At 55.4% G+C, this 17,472-nt stretch overlaps 1 protein-coding gene and 1 long non-coding RNA gene across 10 annotated transcripts in view; one reads left to right on the top strand and one right to left on the bottom strand.

The window, feature by feature from the left end:
• ROR2 (ROR family WNT receptor 2) overlaps nt 1-8,906 on the top strand; it is a 216,460-nt gene extending 207,554 nt beyond the window's left edge. For 3 of the 7 annotated variants that reach the window (XM_089316087.1, XM_089316079.1, XM_089316080.1), the window contains exons 7-9: nt 1,325-1,570; nt 5,264-5,466; nt 6,541-8,906. In XM_089316087.1, the coding sequence (XP_089172213.1) occupies nt 1,325-1,570; nt 5,264-5,466; nt 6,541-7,986 (1,895 nt within the window). In that variant the 3' untranslated portion in view covers nt 7,987-8,906. Of the gene's footprint in view, nt 1-1,324; nt 1,571-5,263; nt 5,467-6,537 lie in introns of those variants that run through there. The other 4 variants (XM_089316077.1, XM_051847319.3, XM_089316084.1 and 1 more) reach the window with 2 other exon arrangements.
• An 18-nt stretch (nt 8,907-8,924) lies between these two features.
• LOC149128665 (uncharacterized) overlaps nt 8,925-17,472 on the bottom strand; it is a 268,169-nt gene continuing 259,621 nt past the window's right edge. For all 3 annotated transcript variants that reach the window (XR_016223034.1, XR_016223044.1, XR_016223055.1), the window contains 2 exons: nt 14,479-14,580; nt 8,925-10,932 (listed from right to left, as the gene is read on the bottom strand). This is a non-coding gene — a long non-coding RNA (uncharacterized LOC149128665). The remainder of the gene's footprint in view (nt 10,933-14,478; nt 14,581-17,472) is intronic.

Raw genomic sequence — 17,472 nt, 5'->3', positions numbered from 1 at the left:
CCTGTCTCAAAAGGCTGTTGGTTGGCCGGCGCCGCGGCTCACTAGGCTAATCCTCCGCCTTGCAGCGCCGGCACACCGGGTTCTAGTCCCGGTCGGGGCGCCAGATTCTGTCCCGGTTGCCCCTCTTCCAGGCCAGCTCTCTGCTGTGGCCAGGGAGTGCAGTGGAGGATGGCCCAAGTGCTTGGGTCCTGCACCCCATGGGAGACCAGGAGAAGCACCTGGCTCCTGCCATCGGATCAGCGCGGTGCGCCGGCCGCAGCGCGGCGGCCATTGGAGGGTGAACCAACGGCAAAGGAAGACCTTTCTCTCTGTCTGTCTCTCTCACTGTCCACTCTGCCTGTCAAAAAAAAAAAAGGCTGTTGGCAGCCGCTGGAGCCCACAGGGCTGGTTGCCACGCAGCCCACGGCCGCTCAGCGGCCGCCCCAGACCTGCTGAAGCCACGCCCCAGACCTGCTGAAGCCACGCCCCAGACGCGGGGAGGAGCCTTCTCCCTGGGCGGGCCTGAGACACGTGGGGGTGAGGAGGGCCAGCCCGATGGGAGAAGGTGCCGTGGGCACCGGGCAGGAGGTTCAGCGCCCTTCCTGCCTGTCCCGGCTCCTCGTCTTGCGACCCAGGACCCCGCAGCTCCTCCCACGCCAGGCCTGGGGCTTTATGCTTCCTGCTGGCGCTGTTCACATCCTTTCTACCGCAGGCCATCAGTGAGGCTGGGGTTGGCGTCCTCATCCTGCCAAAGGTGGGCTTCAAGGTGGTGTCAAGCCCCTGGGATAACTTTTTAAAAATTTTCCATTTATTTATTTGAAAGACAGGGAGAGAGGCAGACAGCCGAAGCTCTCGGCTAACCACAAACAGCAGAAGCTGGGCCAGGTTGAAAGCCGGAAGCCCAGAACTCCCAAATGAGTGGCAGGAACCTCACTACTTGAACCTCACCTTCCACCTTCCGCAGTGCCCATCAGGAGGAAGCTGGAAGGCGGGCCTCAAACCCAGGCACTCTGATACAGGGCCCGGCCATCCCTAGCCGGATGTTGACCTCTGTGCCAAGGACTCCTGGAATCCTTGGTGACAGGTTTCCTCCCCCATCTCCCTCGTGCGCCCTTGGTTGAACTTGGCTCAGATTTTGCTGAGTCGTAACTTCTAGTGCAGCTTTTCTCGGGAGGGATGCAGGCTGCTCTGACTGTTGTCCAGTTCAGGCACATGCAGGCAAAGGGCTTTGGTGGCACTTTTCTGAAATCATCACAGGTGAACTGTGCACCCCCAGAGCTGCACCCCCAGAGCTGGGCCGTTTGCCCTGGAGTTTAAGGCCTGCTAACCCGTCTTTCTTTCTCAGACCATCAGTGCTACAACGGCTCCGGGGCAGACTACAGAGGAACCGCCAGCACCACCAAGTCGGGCCACCAGTGCCAGCCGTGGGCCCTGCAGCACCCGCACAGCCACCACCTGTCGAGTGCCGATTTCCCGGAGCTCGGAGGGGGGCACGCTTACTGCCGGAACCCCGGAGGCCAGATGGAAGGCCCCTGGTGCTTTACGCAGAATAAAAACGTACGCATGGAACTGTGTGACGTTCCCTCGTGTAGTATGTATTCTCTCTCTCTTTTTTTTTTAAAGCGTTGAGTGTTGAGTATACTTTGTGATGTGAACTTCTGTCCCGACCAGGGACGCACATGTGTGTGCCGTGGGGACCCTGTTCTCCCGTCCTACCACGGTGATTGTTTTAAAAACAACTGTTGCTGATTATGAAATGAATGTCGCTGGCTATAGGGTGTTTTCAAATACAAAAAGGGTCTGAGGAGTGATGGCCAAGCACCCCTAATTCTACCACCCACTGGGGACCCCGTCTGTATTTTGAGAGCATTTTCCGTGCCCTGGGCTGTTTGGTTGGCACCTTATGCCTCCATTAACATCGCCCAGGATTGCCTGATGTTGGTCAAAATGCTTTTCTGAGCTTCTCCCCACTTGCCAGTGTTCGCACACAGACTTGGTGGAGTGAGGAGAGAACACAGATCTCTCACCGTTCCTCACAAGAGTCCCTGTCCCGTCGCAGGTTGCAGAGCCGCAGTGTTCTCTCTGCGTTGCAGTCATGTGTGGTCCACCAGCTGCAGCCGGCAGGGTGACCAAGGCTGGGAACGGAGGCAGTGGACGGTGATGGAGAGAGGAGAGCGCAGGTGGAGCAGTCACAGCTCCCTCTGCACCTGCAGGAGGAGGCCTCCTCCTATGGCATCGCAGCCCCCTGCCTGCCTCCTCGCTGTGGTGGGGGGGAGGTACCATCTGGCATTCATCACCCTCCCACAGTGCCGTGTGGCGGCTCCAAATTTGGCATTGCCTGGTGCTCAGCGGTTGTCCACAGGTCTTTCAAGAATGTGTATGCATTGCAGGAATCAATTTGAAGAATAAAAATGGCAGGAATTAAATTGTAGTCTAGCCACCCTGGTGTGCCACAGCCCTTTAAAATCATTTCCTGCGAGGAAGGATTCTACCACGCCTTGCTAAGTGGAGGAGGGAGTAAGTTATAGAGCAGGAGCTGTGTTAGCGCCACTTCTTTGGCTTTTGGTAAAAGAAACGAAAGGAGTGGAAGTGTGTGTGTGAGTGCACACAGGTGCCCGAGAGCCTACAGAGGTGTTAAAACAGAAGACGTTGGCACACTAAGCAGGTTGTTGCTTTTGCAATTAAAAATCAATCAAAATCGGAAGGGAAAAGCTGGGTGTCCTTGGACCTGGCAATCCTCGGAACCCTTTGCTGCAGGTGTATTGCACGCAGAGGATGCAAAAGCAAAGGCCGGTGCCCGCCTGCGGGAGCCGAACTGGAAGCAGCTCTGTTGTGGTCCCCAGGGTCTGGGTGGGAGGTGAAAGCAGGTCAGGGCCGGCGCCGTGGCTCACTAGGCTAATCCTCCGCCTTGCGGCGCCGGCACACCGGGTTCTAGTCCCGCTCGGGGCACCGGATTCTGTCCCGCTTGCCCCTCTTCCAGGCCAGCTCTCTGCTGTGGCCCGGGAGGGCAGTGGAGGATGGCCCAAGTGCTTGGGCCCTGCACCCCATGGGAGACCAGGAGAAGCACCTGGCTCCTGCCTTCAGATCAGCACGGTGTGCTGGCCACGGCGGCCATTGGAGGGTGAACCAATGGCAAAGGAAGACCTTTCTCTCTGTCTCTGTCTCTCACTGTCCACTCTGCCTGTCAAAAAAAATAAAAAGAAAGAAAGCAGGTCACGGCACAGCTGGAGAGGAATGCCCGTATCTCTCCCCTGCTCTGAAAAGCACAGAACATCTCATTCCTGCCACAGACCGCAGGCAGGAACATAACGATAGTCTGATTCTATTGCAAATGATGTCCATTTAAAATTCCACCTAAAAAGAAAAAAATATAACTCCACAGCTGCTTCTGCCATCAGTTATTTCCTGTGGTCCCGTGTAACACACATGTGAAAAGGTAGGTGACTGTCAGCCTGTCACCCGTGTGACAACCGTGGGTGAGAAGGACTATGAGGCATGTTCACTTTTACAGGCCCACGTGTCTGTGCTCCTACAGCTGTTTCCCAACAAGCGTGTGTCCCACTGGTGACTTTTTAAAAAGACCGTTAGTAGAGCAGACAATCCCGCCAGGGCCTGGCACCTTAGCACCGAGGTGTAGACTTCAGCCCTCCGCAACCCTAGTAATGAGCCGTGAACTGTGAGCTCACGCCTCCACCGCCGGGGGCTTCTGGAACATCTGCCTCCGGACCCTTTCCAGGGGGGAGCCACTGGGCAGGGCCAGGGGAGTGTTTTGTGTGTGGATGTACCAGATTTGATCTTATTTAGGGGAGGTGAGTGGGGCAAGACTGGGTCTTGGGGAAGTGTGCTCTGTGCTTAGAGCGATTTAGACCTGAATGCTTGCTTTCAGAAAGCACACTGAGTGCCTCTAGATGGCAGCACACTGCCCCCTGGCCCCAGGGCCATCTGAGTCCGGGGTCATTATTCGCAGGGTTAGGAAGAAAGCAGAAGCCCAGGTGGTTCCCTAGGGATGGGCAAAGGTGGCCCTCTTAGGGTCTGCGACAGCAGTCACTCGCTACAAGTCACACGGCCTGCTGTTCCAATGCAGTTGCCTTGGGGTGCTTGGGCACCCTGGGGTGGGAGGTGAGGGTGTGGAGTACCCCAGAAGTAACCAACCCTATCCCCACTACCCATGCACCCTGCCCAGCATCTCAGGGTCAGGGTCTTCTGCTTCCCCCTGCTCTGCAGATCCTGCAGAGGGAGACAAAGCGTTGCTTTTCACTCTGCAGGAACCAAAAGGAAAAGTTGCTGCAAGCGGGACCCTTGGTGCATCTCGCTTTTCAAGCTTTCTGTGTGCCTGTTGCACACTGAATATTTCCAGTCCCAATGCATCTTTAAATCAGATGCATTTTAAGTCACTGCCCTAAAAGAACGTGTTGTCATCATACAAAAATGCCCGAGGGGGACGTTCAAAATTGCCTGAGAAAAAGGGGACTTTCTAATCCCAGTACCAAGGTTCACTCAGCGAGGACAGGAGACAAGTGTCACTCACTGTCACTCAGCAGCTTGTCAGGAGCTGGGGAGACCTTGGTAGAAGAGAAGCAGGCAGATCATCATCTTGTTTTTCTTTTTAACATTTATCTATTTGAAAGCTCGAGTGATAGAGAGAGGGAGAAAGAGAGAAAGACCAAGAGAGAGCTTCCGTTCATTGGTTTACTCCCCAAATGGCCACAATAGCTGGGGCAGGGCCAGGCTGAAGCCAGGAGCCTGGAATTGCATCCGGATCTCCCACGTGGGTGCAGGGGCCCAAGCACCTGGGCCATCCTCTGCTGCTTTCCCAGGCTCATTAGCAGGGAGCTGGATCAGAAGCGGAGCAGCCAGGCCCAGAATGAGGGTTCCGATATGGGATTCCAGCATCACAGGGCAGCGTGGCCCACTGCACCACAGCACTGGACTCCGATCACCCATTTTCTATGGCATTCACGTGTGAAGAAAGCAAGCAGATAGAATTATTAGGAGTGTTCAGACCTGCAGAGTCCCTGTGTGTCTTATGCTGTGTCTTCCGGTGTGTTCCACGGTGGGCGGTTTGGATTAGCCCCCCCCCCACCTCGCCCCTCTACAGTAGGATGTACATTCTTGCTGTGTTACTCTGTGACAGTCTGGGATACAGGTGGGTCCCTTAGCATCACGTATCTGATCATTCATTTGCACTCCGATGTATGGGCTGGAGGTGGGGAGTGGGCTAGTGCAGAACTTCGGAGTTGCCAAAGGGGGTGCGTTTTCTGAAAAGGCATCTTACCGTCTGCAGGTCCCCGGGACAGCAGCAAGATGGGGATTCTATACATCCTGGTCCCGAGCATCGCCATCCCCTTGGTCATCGCCTGCCTCTTCTTCCTGGTGTGCATGTGCCGGAATAAGCAGAAGGCGTCCGGGTCTGCCCCGCAGCGCCGACAGCTGATGGCCTCGCCCAGCCAGGACATGGAAATGCCGCTCATCAGCCAGCACAAACAGGTCACTCGCCTCGCGCGCTCTAGGGAGGTGGCTCTTCCAGGCGTCACCTCGGGGCTTGGGTACCTGTGACCTTGGGTCTCTTCGTGGCCTTGCTGCGTAACGCGCAGTTTCACGTTGGCTTGGTTTTGCTTTGTGTAGTGTTTCGGGGGTCGGGGGATAGAACAGTAGTTTCCTAATGAAAGGTAGGGGTCCGTGCCAGTGCAGAAAGGGCGTCCCCAGGCCGAGAGTTTTTAGATGGTGGGGGTCTATGGGACGCTGACACATGGTGGAGGAGAAGAGGCACAGCCCTTGTGGGAACAGCATTTCCATGTGGCTTTGAAGGGGCCCCTGGGCTCGCCGGGCTCCTCAGCCAGGGAGGCGGCGCCTGTGTGCGTGGGCGGGGGCTGGCCAGTGACGACTTGAGTCCTTCGGGGACCAGGAGCCTCTGAGGAGGACGAGGGCCAGCCACACAGAAGGAGCAGATGGGCAGCTGAGGCTCAGAGAGACGCAGGCTGTGTGCTGCTTCTGCGTGTACCCGAGGATGGAGTTGGGGCCTGGTGGGAGAGGCTGTGGAACAGCCGGGCTGGACTCTTAACGGGACAGAGTCCTGGAAGGCAGCATGTGGTGGGGAGAGCATCCCGGGGGCCCGTGAGCCAGAGGGAACTGGCTGCGACGTGGGAGTGAGAAACGGGGAGGTGGAGGAACCTGGTTAGGAGAGGCCAGAGGTAACTCCAAGGACAGCTGGTGCCCTGGTGCCCAGGCTTGGCTGTGTGTGTGCGTGTGTGTGTGTGAACACACACAGAGGGGAGGAAGTCTACAGTATCTTGGCCATATTCTGGAGAAACTTCACCTGTAGCCTGGTTGGGACTCACTGAAGGTTGCAGGCAGGAGGCAGCCTTGTGGCCTCAGGTTCATCAGAGCTGCCCGGGACGGACCAAGTCTAGGTCGGGCAGGAGCAGTGGGTCTTCTGCAGCTCTGTGGCCCTGGCACTTTGTCCCTCCTGGCCCTCCCTCTGTCCCCTACCAGTGACTGCCCAGCTCTGCTCCCAGTGCTGTAGTGACCGAAGTTTCATTCTGGGATTTTTGTTCTCAGCAGGCCAAGCTCAAAGAGATCAGCCTGTCCACGGTGAGGTTCATGGAGGAGCTGGGGGAGGACCGGTTCGGCAAAGTCTACAAGGGGCACCTGTTCGGGCCCACCCCAGGGGAGCAGACCCAGGCAGTGGCCATCAAGACGCTGAAAGACAAGGCCGAGGGGCCCCTCCGCGAGGAGTTCCGGCACGAGGCCATGCTGCGGGCCCGGCTCCAGCACCCCAACGTCATCTGTCTGCTGGGCGTGGTGACCAAGGACCAGCCCTTGAGCATGATCTTCAGCTACTGCCCGCACGGTGACCTGCATGAGTTCCTGGTCATGCGCTCGCCGCACTCGGACGTGGGCAGCACCGACGACGACCGCACGGTCAAGTCGGCCCTGGAGCCGCCCGACTTCGTGCACGTCGTGGCTCAGATCGCCGCGGGCATGGAGTTCCTGTCCAGCCACCACGTGGTCCACAAGGACCTGGCCACCCGCAACGTGCTCGTGTACGACAAGCTGGCCGTGAAGATCTCCGACCTGGGCCTCTTCCGTGAGGTCTACGCCGCCGACTACTACAAACTGATGGGTAGCTCGCTGCTGCCCATCCGCTGGATGTCCCCCGAGGCCATCATGTACGGCAAGTTCTCTATCGACTCCGACATCTGGTCCTACGGCGTGGTCCTGTGGGAGGTCTTCAGCTACGGCCTGCAGCCCTACTGCGGCTACTCCAACCAGGACGTGGTGGAGATGATCCGTAACCGGCAGGTGCTGCCCTGCCCCGACGACTGCCCGGCCTGGGTGTACGCCCTTATGATCGAGTGCTGGCACGAGTTCCCCAGCCGGCGGCCCCGCTTCAAGGACATCCACAGCCGCCTGCGCGCCTGGGGCAACCTCTCCAACTACAACAGCTCGGCGCAGACCTCGGGCGCCAGCAACACCACGCAGACCAGTTCGCTGAGCACCAGCCCCGTGAGCAACGTGAGCAACACGCGCTACGTGGGGCCCAAGCAGAAGGCCCAGCCCTTCCCGCAGCCCCAGTTCATCCCCATGAAGGGCCAGATCAGACCCATGGTGCCCGCGCCCCAGCTCTACATCCCCGTCAACGGCTACCAGCCAGTGCCTGCCTACGGGGCCTACCTGCCCAACTTCTACCCGGTGCACATCCCCATGCAGACGGCCCCGCAGCAGGTGCCCCCGCCAATGGTCCCCAAGCCCAGCTCGCACCACAGTGGCAGCGGCTCCACCAGCACGGGCTATGTCACCACGGCGCCCTCCAACACGTCCGTGGCGGACAGAGCAGCCCTGCTGTCCGAGGGCACGGAGGACACACAGAACGTCCCGGAAGACGTGGCCCAGAGCCCCGTGCAGGAAGCCGAGGAGGAGGAGGAAGGCTCCGTGCCAGAGACCGAGCTCCTAGGAGACAATGACACTCTGCAGGTGGAGGAAGCGCAGGTGCAGCTGGAAGCCTGAGGATCATCATCACATGGCTGGGGGCAGGCGGGGAGGGGACCTCGACCACCTCTGGGAAGACCAGGGACCAGTGAGGCTGGTTTGCAGACTGGACGGCGTGAAACTCCGCTCCCGTCCTATCCACTCGGAGCCGGCCTGGGACATCCTGGGAAGCAGGACGCACAGTGCCCCGCCTTGCTGCCTGCGCTGACGCAGTGGTCACCAGGTTGTGCACAGGAAGTGCTTGCAAGAAAATCAGTGACTCAAATATTCTGAAGCGTTGGAAAAACAGGCCTGCAGAGGGCAGCCCAGAGGTGCCTGGCTCTTTTGAAATGGCCAGCCTCCGACCTGTTGGCTTCTCTCCACTGCCTCCTTGCCCGTGATGGTCTCAGCAGCCAAAGATTCTCGGGAACAGGAGTCTGACACCTGCCACCCGCTGGGGTTCCAGGAGAAAGGGATGTTCCCCGTATTAAGACAACACGTTGTGCCTTTAAAGAAACTGACGCAAGTTCGTATTTTTGTGAAATGGTTTTAATTATACTGCATCTGTATCTTGCCCACTTTTCTGGAAATCAAGGGAAAGTGTTTTGTGGGTTTAGAATGTTCAAAGGAAGCAATATTGTACAGAACACACTGTTGTTATTTTTTAAGAATCATGTACAGACCTTAAATGTAATTTATATGGGTTTTTTGTACGCCATTTTCATGGAAGTATTTTGATCTAAAATAATGGCTTAGTAATTTAACTGTTTACGTTGTGCGTGGTGGGATGCCATCTGGCTGTACTCTGGTTTGCTTGTCTTAGTGTAAGTGAGGTCCGTCCATTTCAGAGCCCCTGTGACACATGGGCCCACAGGTGCGCTGACTGTACCCTATGCACCTGCTCCATCCCGTTTGTAAACCCCACACCTGGTGTAGCCAATAAAGTGAAACAGAACGTCTGGTTGTCTCTGGCGGGCTGTGAGGACGTCAGGCCTTGGAAGCAACTTCCTGGGCGAGGAGGTGACCTGCTGCCTGGTGATTGTGGTGTGTTTTGGGGGTTCACACAGGACTGGCACCTCCCCGCTAATCTGACGCACACTGGCAGAAAATGACGGAAATACCTTCCCTTGCTTTGCTTTGCTGAGGTTTCATGCGTGAGCTCATTGTGGAGGATGTGAAGGTGGCTGTTGGTTTTCAACCTGTCTCCCTGCCTGAGGTCCCAGGACCCCGACACATTTAGACCTGGAGCCTGGTACTTCCCAGGGCCCTGGAGCAAGGCTGAGGTGCAGGGAGGAGCGCGAGAGAGTGGGCCTCCGGGGCTGCCTGCATCCCCTGCACCATCTGCAGTGCAGCCAGCTGGGCCAGAGTGCACCTCGGGGTTTGGGGTAGGGGGAGCCGTACCCCAGCCGCAACTTAGATGAGCCCTAGAGGTGCTGCTGCTAGCCAGAGAGTGTCTGGGGCCGCCCCTCACAGCACAAAGGCAGGTGCTCCGTGTTCACTGGAGTGGGGCCAGGCGAGGCTGAGCTGTGAGTGTGCTCCAGGTAAAGCGGCAGGCCCTTAGCGTGCGTCAGCACCTGCTGCAGGGCCCGCACCGCCCTCCCGGCTCCTGTCTGACTCTGCAGGGCTGGAGGCCCCAGAACGTGCATTTCTCTTTTCTTTTTTTTTTAAGATTTATTTTTTAATTTGAAAGACAGAATTACAGAGAGAGAGAGAGGTAGAGACAGAGAGAGAGGTTTTCATCCGCTGGTTCACTCCTCAGATGGCTGCAGCAGCTGGAGCTGCACTGATCCCAAACCAGGAGCCAGGAGCTTCTTCTGGGTCTCCAACATGGGTGCAGGGGCCCAAGGACTTGGGCCATCTTCTGCTGCTTTCCCAGGCCACAGCAGAGAGCTGGATCGGAAGAGGAGCAGCCGGGACTAGAACCGGCGCCCACATGGATGCCAGTGCTTCAGGCCAGGGCTGTAACCTGCTGCGCCACAGCACCGACCCAATCTTTTCTTTAAAAAGATTTACTTCTTATTTATTTGAAAAGTAGAGTTAAGAGAGAGAGAAGGAGAGGCAGAATGAGGTCTTCCATCTGCTGTTTCACTCTCCATATGGCCACAACAGCTGAAGTTAGGCTGATCCAAATCCAGGAGCCAGGAGCTTCTTCTGGATTTTCCACATGGGTGCAGGGGCCCAAGCACTTGGACCATCTTCTACTGCTTTCCCTGGTGCATTAGCAGGGAGCTGGATCAGAAGCAGAGCAGTCGGGACTCAAACTGGTGCCCTTGTAGGATGCAGCACTGCAGACGGCGGCTTAACCCACTGCAGCACAGCGTCGGCCCCCAGAACATTCATTTCTAATAGGTACCTGCCGTTGCTGTGGCGTTGGCCAGACTACTTTGACCTCTTAGGACAGGAGACCAGCCAAGGTGATGTGCGCCACCCGCTGACTTCACTACACAAGTTAAAGTATGCGACTGGTGCACCTGGCGCCTCTGGGGCCAGCTCTGAGTGGGGGTGAGAGGCGAGTCAGGCCAAGGTCCCCTCTGGGAGTGGGTCTTGTGTGTCAGGTCCCTGTCCCATTTCCAAGCCTGGGCACTTTGTCAAGCAAAGAGGTTCTGGAGGTCCGAGGCCTGGCATCGCCATTGGCTCAGCTCTGGGAAGGACTCCTGGTTGACGGTGTCACAGCGGCAGGGATTCAGGGGCTGGACCACCCTCTCAGGAACTCACCAGGGTCCCACTGGAGCCACGTGGGTCCCTTCCAAAGGCAGTGCCCACAATGAGCTGGTGACCCCCACCTGGCCCTATCATCTCAAGTCTATCACACTGGGCATCAAGATCCCAACAGGTAAACTTCTTCGAGGCACATTCAAGGTACATCCAGAGCAAACCATAACAGTCATCAAACTGGGCCTGACTGTTCACATCACTCTGAACTTGAGGTTCATCATCGGAGAAGCCGTAGTTCCTCACCCACTGCAAAGGTCCGTAGCTGAGCCCCTATGGGGAAAAAAAAGCCAGAGTAATGAGAGGAAAGCATAGCATTTTAAAAGATTCATTTATTTGCAAGAGAGAGAGCGAGCCTCCAGCTGCTGGTTCACTCCCCAGATGGTTGCAGTGGCCAGGGTTGGGCCGTCCTAGCTGCATTTGCAGGCACAGTATCAGGGTGTGGATCAGAAGCAGAACAGCCAGGACTCCAACTGAGCTCCCATATGGGATGTCAGTGTCACCGGCCTTGCCACACCAGCCCCAAATCCACGCTCTGTGCTGTTTTATAAAGACCACACAGGCACGCAGAAGGGCAGTCGGACAAAGGTGTGACCAAATAGTAACGACCGGAGGACCCAGCGAGACCCATTTGTTCAGCTTTTTCTGTGTCCCTGTGTCTTCAGGAGCAAGGGCACCCCCTTTCTCTGGGAGTAAAGAGGGGGTCTTATGGCCTGCGTCAGCCCAGAAGGGCAGTTTCCTGCAGTGCAAGGTGCCATCTTGGGGTAGGGCGTCCCGCCCATCACCACCCACTCAGCAGAGCACTGCTCCCAGGAGGCATTGCCCACACACAAATGATCCCACGCTTCCGGGTGCATCCTGAAGTGCATCCTGGGACAAGGGTTAGGAGCCGGCCTCGAGGCCCTGTGCCAGCCAGCGTGGCCCACATTGCGTATCGCGGGAGCTCGGGGTTCAGTGGCGTGACTTCTCATTTCCACTGATGTGAAAGAGGAACTGAACAGTTCATCTCTAATTTGGTCCACCTGGTGGTTTAACTGCTGTGCTGTGACCTGAGAGTGAAAAATGGGAAATAGCCCTCGGGCTGCCTCTCCCGCGGGCACTGTCAGGGGAGCCGGCCTCTGCTGCCTCCGTGGCTTCAGCTGCCCGTCGCTGGGCCCCAGTGAGAACGAGATGCTCCTGGCCAGGGAGCGCACCGCAGGGCTGCCACCGCCGAGGCCCTGCAGAAAAACCCTGCAAGGTGTTTTTAACATGGGGGAGATTTGGGTTTGGGGGATTTCTTTCTCGGCTAAATATAACATCTGTTTGGTACTGCTTGTTCTCATTGTAAAAGTGTGGTGCATCTTGAGAAAGATTACTGAGCTTTTAAAGTTGCTGCCATTGGACAGCTCTGGCTTCATCGGGATGTTCCAGGACAACTGATTAGAAGCAGGTGAATGTCCCCATTCACACCCACGAAACAGGAATCCAGGAATTCAGTGGAATCGAGGGGCTGAAGTTTATTTGTTTATTTTATTGACTTCATTTTATTTGAAAAGCAGAGACAAAGAAAGATCTTTCATCTGCTGGTCACTTTCCAAATGCACACAACACCTAGGGCTGGGCCGGGCCGAAGCTGGGAGCCAGGAACGCAGTCTGAGTCTGCTATATACAGGGTGAGAGGGTCCCAGCTACTGGAACCATCTCCTGCTGCCTTCCTGGGTGCACCTTGCCAGGAAGCTGGCATTGAAGCAGGTTGCCTGTGTTAACACCAGCATTTCAATGTGGGATGCAGGCATCCCATGCTGTGCCTTAACCAGCGCACCCAGTGTGCCTCCATGCATGGACTTCTAGTCCAGCCATAGGAAACCAAAAAGTACCTTTTACACACTGTACATTTGTTTTTATTAACAGTCATTGTCAAAACCAGTGTCAGATTACTGGATATAGATTTCTGTACTAAATTAGGACATGCGACTAAATATTCCACTATACAGCAGCTTCCAGCCACCTCAGGAGACTCCCACGGAGTAAATCTTGGGATTGACTTCAACCTCCCAGTTCAACGTTTGCAGCTCTTGTTTGCACAGTGGGTGGTTTTCCAGCGATGCTTGGAACAAATCTCACACAAGCATCGCTCCCAGCGAATGCTTCTTACAGGAACACCAGGAACGCTTCAAATCTTTTTTTTCACATGAACTTTTAAAAAGGGGTTTGTGTCCAAGTGAACTCACTCCCAGTGGTGTCTCTGCACTGGCAGCCACAGCCAGTCCATGCAGACTGTCTAGGGTCACCCTGTCCCCACCCCCATCATTACCCAAAGTAGCAGGGACCGTATTTTCCCCCTGTTCTTGGTGAGTGTCCAGTAACTGGCTCCCAAGATAAGACAATAATGCTTTATTTAGGGAAAGAAAGCCTGGGTTTGGGTTTGTCTGATGCCAGCTACAAAGGACAAAAGCCCAGTGGCCAGATGTTCAGGCTAGAGCCACAGGGTCTGTCCAGTATTGTATGCCTTTCCAGTTTCCCTTCTGTTTATCAAACAGCCCAAATGTAGCTCAAACACCAGGTGAACTTCCAGCCCTCCGTTGCCCACTGCCCCGTTTCAAGTAACTGCATTTGTCTCTTGGGGGTCTCCTCAGACTTCCCTTAGGTATTTGTAAGTAAATGAACCTTCAGGTCCATCTAGGACCCCAGGTGTTTTTGCACAGATGGTCACTGCCTGGCTTCTGTCACTGACCAGGGCGTCCCAACTGTCTCAGCTCTGTAGTGATCCTTGGTGGGGACGGGTCCTACTTGGCTTGACACATCTCATATCTAGCCTTGGCCTGGCTTCACTCCATTGTTGTCATCAGCAATGCTTGTGGAGAGCGTGCACTTACCTTGTGACACAGACATGTGTCTGTTGGGGACATTCCTAGAAGTGGTCTGTTTTTTAAAAAAATTATTTGTTTATCTGAAAGAGCCACCACAAGAAAGACAGAAAGAGAGTGAGATTTTCTATCTGCTGGGGTTTACTACTCAAGTGGCCACAACAGCCAGGGCTGAGCCAGGCTGAGCCAGGCTGAAGCCAGGAGCTTTATCCAGGTCTCCCACGTACTTGGGCCATCTTTTGGTGCTTTCCCCAGACCATTAGAAAGGAGCTGGATCAAAAGTAGAGCAGCCAGGGCTGGCACCACGGCTCAGTAGGCTATTCCTCTGCCTGCGGTGCCAGCACACCGGGTTCTAGTCCCAGTTGGGGTGCCGGATTCTGTCCCGGTTGCTCCTCTTCCAGTCCAGCTCTCTGCTATGGCCCAGGAAGGCAGTGGAAGATGGTCCAAGTCCTTGGGCTCCTGCACCCACGTGGGAGACCCAGAAGAAGCTCCTGGCTCCTGGCTTCGGGTCAGCACAGCTCCTGCCGTTGTGGCCACCTCCTCCCCATGGTGGGCTCTTTACTGGAAAGCAGCCCTTTTTTTAAGGAATGTGAGCCAATCGTAGCCAGTGAGAATGCAGAACCATAGAACTGCATTAAGAAAATTCACCCTTTCAGCTCCTTCAGATCAGGCTACAGGAGCCAGGAGACTGACATTTCGCAAATTGTCTGTTACTGTTGGGGAAGGGTCCTACTGTTCTATGACCTCCATTCTCAAGGCTGCACAAAGCCTTTCCCACAGGCAATGCAAAGGTAGTGCTAAGCCGGGATCCTCAATTCACATTTCACATGCGCCAGTGCCTGAGCGACTGTTACGGGGTGGGGGGTGGGGGAGCTGGCCCTCAGAGCTGCAGGGAGCAGGCGGCCACAGGACCCTTGCCAGTCTGGCCACGATCTTGTTCGACTTTGCTGATTCACTGCTCCCTCTCACTCACCCCAGGATCCCGCGTGGCATCTGTAGCAAGACGCTGGTTCTGGGGCCCATGGCAAGCTCAGTCTGTTCTTGCAGGTGGGCTTTGGGGGTCCTTGGTCGCCGGCTGTTACAAAGGATGGAGTCACCACTTAACACTTTATTGAGCCATTATTTATTTGCATAAAATTCACTCAATATGGGGGCCAGCGTTGTGGCATAGCTGCTTCCTACAATGCCAAGTATCCCTTATCAGAGCACCAGGTCAAGTCCCAGCTGCTCTGCTTCTAATCCAGCTCCTTGTTAATGCACCTGGGAAAGCAATAGAAGATGGCCCAAGTGCTTGGGTCCCTGTCACCCATATGGAAGACCGAGATGGGGTGCTGGGCTATTGGATTCAGCCTGCCCAGCCCCTGCTGTTAAGCCATTGAGGAGTGAACCAGCAGATGTAAGATGTCTTTCTCACTCTCTCTGTTACCCTACCTTTCAGATAAAGAAAATAAAACTTTTTAAAAAATTCATACTGGGACCAGCACTGTGGCATAGTAGGCTAAGCCTCTGCCTGCAGTGCCGGCATCCTATATGGGCACTGGTTCGGGTCCTGGCTGCTCCACTTCTGATCCAGCTCTCTGCTATGGCCTGGAAAGCAGTAGAAGGTGACCTGAGTCCTTGGGCCCCTGCACCTGCATGGGAGACCCAGAAGAAGCTCCAGGCTCCTGGCTTCGGATAAGCCCAGCTCCAGCTGTTGCGGCCATTTGGGGAGTGAACCAGTGGATAGAAGACCTTTCTCTGTCTCTCCCGCTGTCTGTCTGTAACTCTACCTCTCAAATAAATAAATCTTAAAAAAAAAACAAAAAACAAAAAACACCTCACACCATGCTAAGTAGGAGTCAAGAATCTATAATACATTTCCGAAGTGTTCAGATTCCATGGTAGTCTAACTTTAGAACCCACCCTCACCCCAGGAAGATGTCTCACACTGGTCAGTCCCAGGCCGCCAGCTCTCCTTTCCATCTCCGTGGATTCGTCTTTTCTGGACACTTCATGTAAGTGGGATTACACAGGGGTGGGGTTTTGCTTCTAGCTTCTTTTTTTTTCTTTTCTTTTTTCTTTTTCTTTCTTTCTTTCTTTCTTTTTTTTTTTTTGACAGGCAGTTAGACAGTGAGAGAGAGAGACAGAGAGAAAGGTCTTCCTTCCGTTGGTTCACCCCCCAAGTGGCCAGCGCTGCGCTGATCCGAAGCCAGGAGCCAGGTGCTTCCTCCTGGTCTCCCATGCGGGTGCAGGGGCTCAAGCACCTGGGCCATCCTCCACTGCCTTCCCGGGCTACAGCAGAGAGCTGGACCAGAAGAGGAGCAACTGGGACCAGAACCTGGCACCCATATGGGATGCTGGTGCCACAGGCGGAGGATTAACCAAGTGAGCCACGGTGCCGGCCCCGAGAATCATCTACTTTTAAGGATACCCAAAGAAAGTCTCACTGAGATGAGAAGATTTCAGTTGCAGGGCCACTCCTGTGAATTGTTGGTTAATTCTCACCGAAGGTCCTTCATTTACGTGTTCATGCAGTCATCCCATAAATGTGTATCGGACACGTGCTGTCGGCTGTGTTCTGTGCTGACCACCACGGGATGCCCCCCCCAACTCCCTACAAGGTAAGTTATAACAGGACGCGCCTTCCAAAGGGAGCTGTGTCTGCTGTTCAGGGCCCAGCCAGCGCCTGGCTGGGACACCCGACGAGGACCACGCTCCCACCATCACATCCCTGCCTTTGCCAGGCACAGAGGACGGAAGGCTGCCCCTTCCCCGGCACCCTGGGCCATCTGGTACCCGTATGCTAGAGCTTGTGACTGGGAGTGTCTGGAGTTGTTCTTGGGAGGTTTAGGGCAGGAAAGGGGGTGATCCCCGTCCCATCCCACATAAAGGCCAACCCCACCATCCCAGATCAGCAAAGATGGCAAAATTTATTTGATCACAGTTTTAGGTGAAACAGGAACCTTCAGACTGAAGACTTAAAGGTGAATAATCCAGTTCTTAAAAGACTTACTTATTTATTTATTTGAAAGGCAGAGCTGAGAGAGGGAGGCGGGGGGGGGGGGGAGAAAGAGAGAGATTGCTCAGTTTTCCATCTGTTGGTTCACTGCCCAAATGGTCACAACAGCCAGGGCTGGGCCAGGCTGAAGCCAGGAGCCAGGAACTCCATTTGCCACTCCTTCCTAGATGGCAGGGACTCAAGCATTTGGGCCGTCTCCTGCTGCTTTCCCAGGAGCTGCCTTCCCAGGGAGCTGGCTTGGAAACAGAGCATCCAGGACTCAAACTGGTGCTCTGATATGGGATGCCAAAGATGCAGGCAGTGGCTTAACCCATTGCAATACAATGCTGGCCCCTGGATGATCTGTCTCTACGCTTAGGTTGCATGGAGCACGAACAGCCCTATAAGGAGTAGACTTTGACCCCAAGGGGTCGGTGCAATGGTAAGAGACACAGGGAACACAGCCACGCCTGTCTGTTCCGTTTCTTCCCAGGTCTCTGTGTGGTACGTCTTCTTCTGGGTGTGGGCCAGGACACCTCAGAAATGGGTGTCTTGGGACCCTACTCTCAGACCCGCTCACTCTAACTCAGACAGGTGCGAGGACATTATTAGAGTGACATCTTGAGGTTTGAGGGCTGGTGTTGGGGAAGGGCTGTGGTTTCTGCTGAGGGATGCTGCTTTTGGGAGAGTGGGCGGCTTGAGCGGCCCAGGGCAGGAGACGGCCGGGTGCCTACCTCACACTGGGGCACCGCTGCCTTTCCCTTATCACTCCTGAGCCCCAGCAGAGACAGTGCGCTCCCTGCCTCTGAAGATCCGAAACTTTGCTTGCTTGCAGGACACCACAGCAGGGACTCCACCCTGAGGTCCATGGGCTGCCTGGGAACTTGGGTGGGGAAACACATCCCACTTTTATTTTCATTAACTTTTAACTGAAATAGAGCATTTCCTCTTATTTTATAGGTAGAGGGAAAAACCCCCAAGAGGTGTTAC

Source organism: Oryctolagus cuniculus, chromosome 1 (genome assembly GCF_051225735.1).
Source record: "Oryctolagus cuniculus isolate XC-2025 breed Fujian yellow rabbit chromosome 1, ASM5122573v1, whole genome shotgun sequence".
In the NCBI taxonomy this organism is placed as follows: domain Eukaryota; kingdom Metazoa; phylum Chordata; class Mammalia; order Lagomorpha; family Leporidae; genus Oryctolagus; species Oryctolagus cuniculus.
This window is presented reverse-complemented; position numbering and strand designations above follow the sequence as displayed.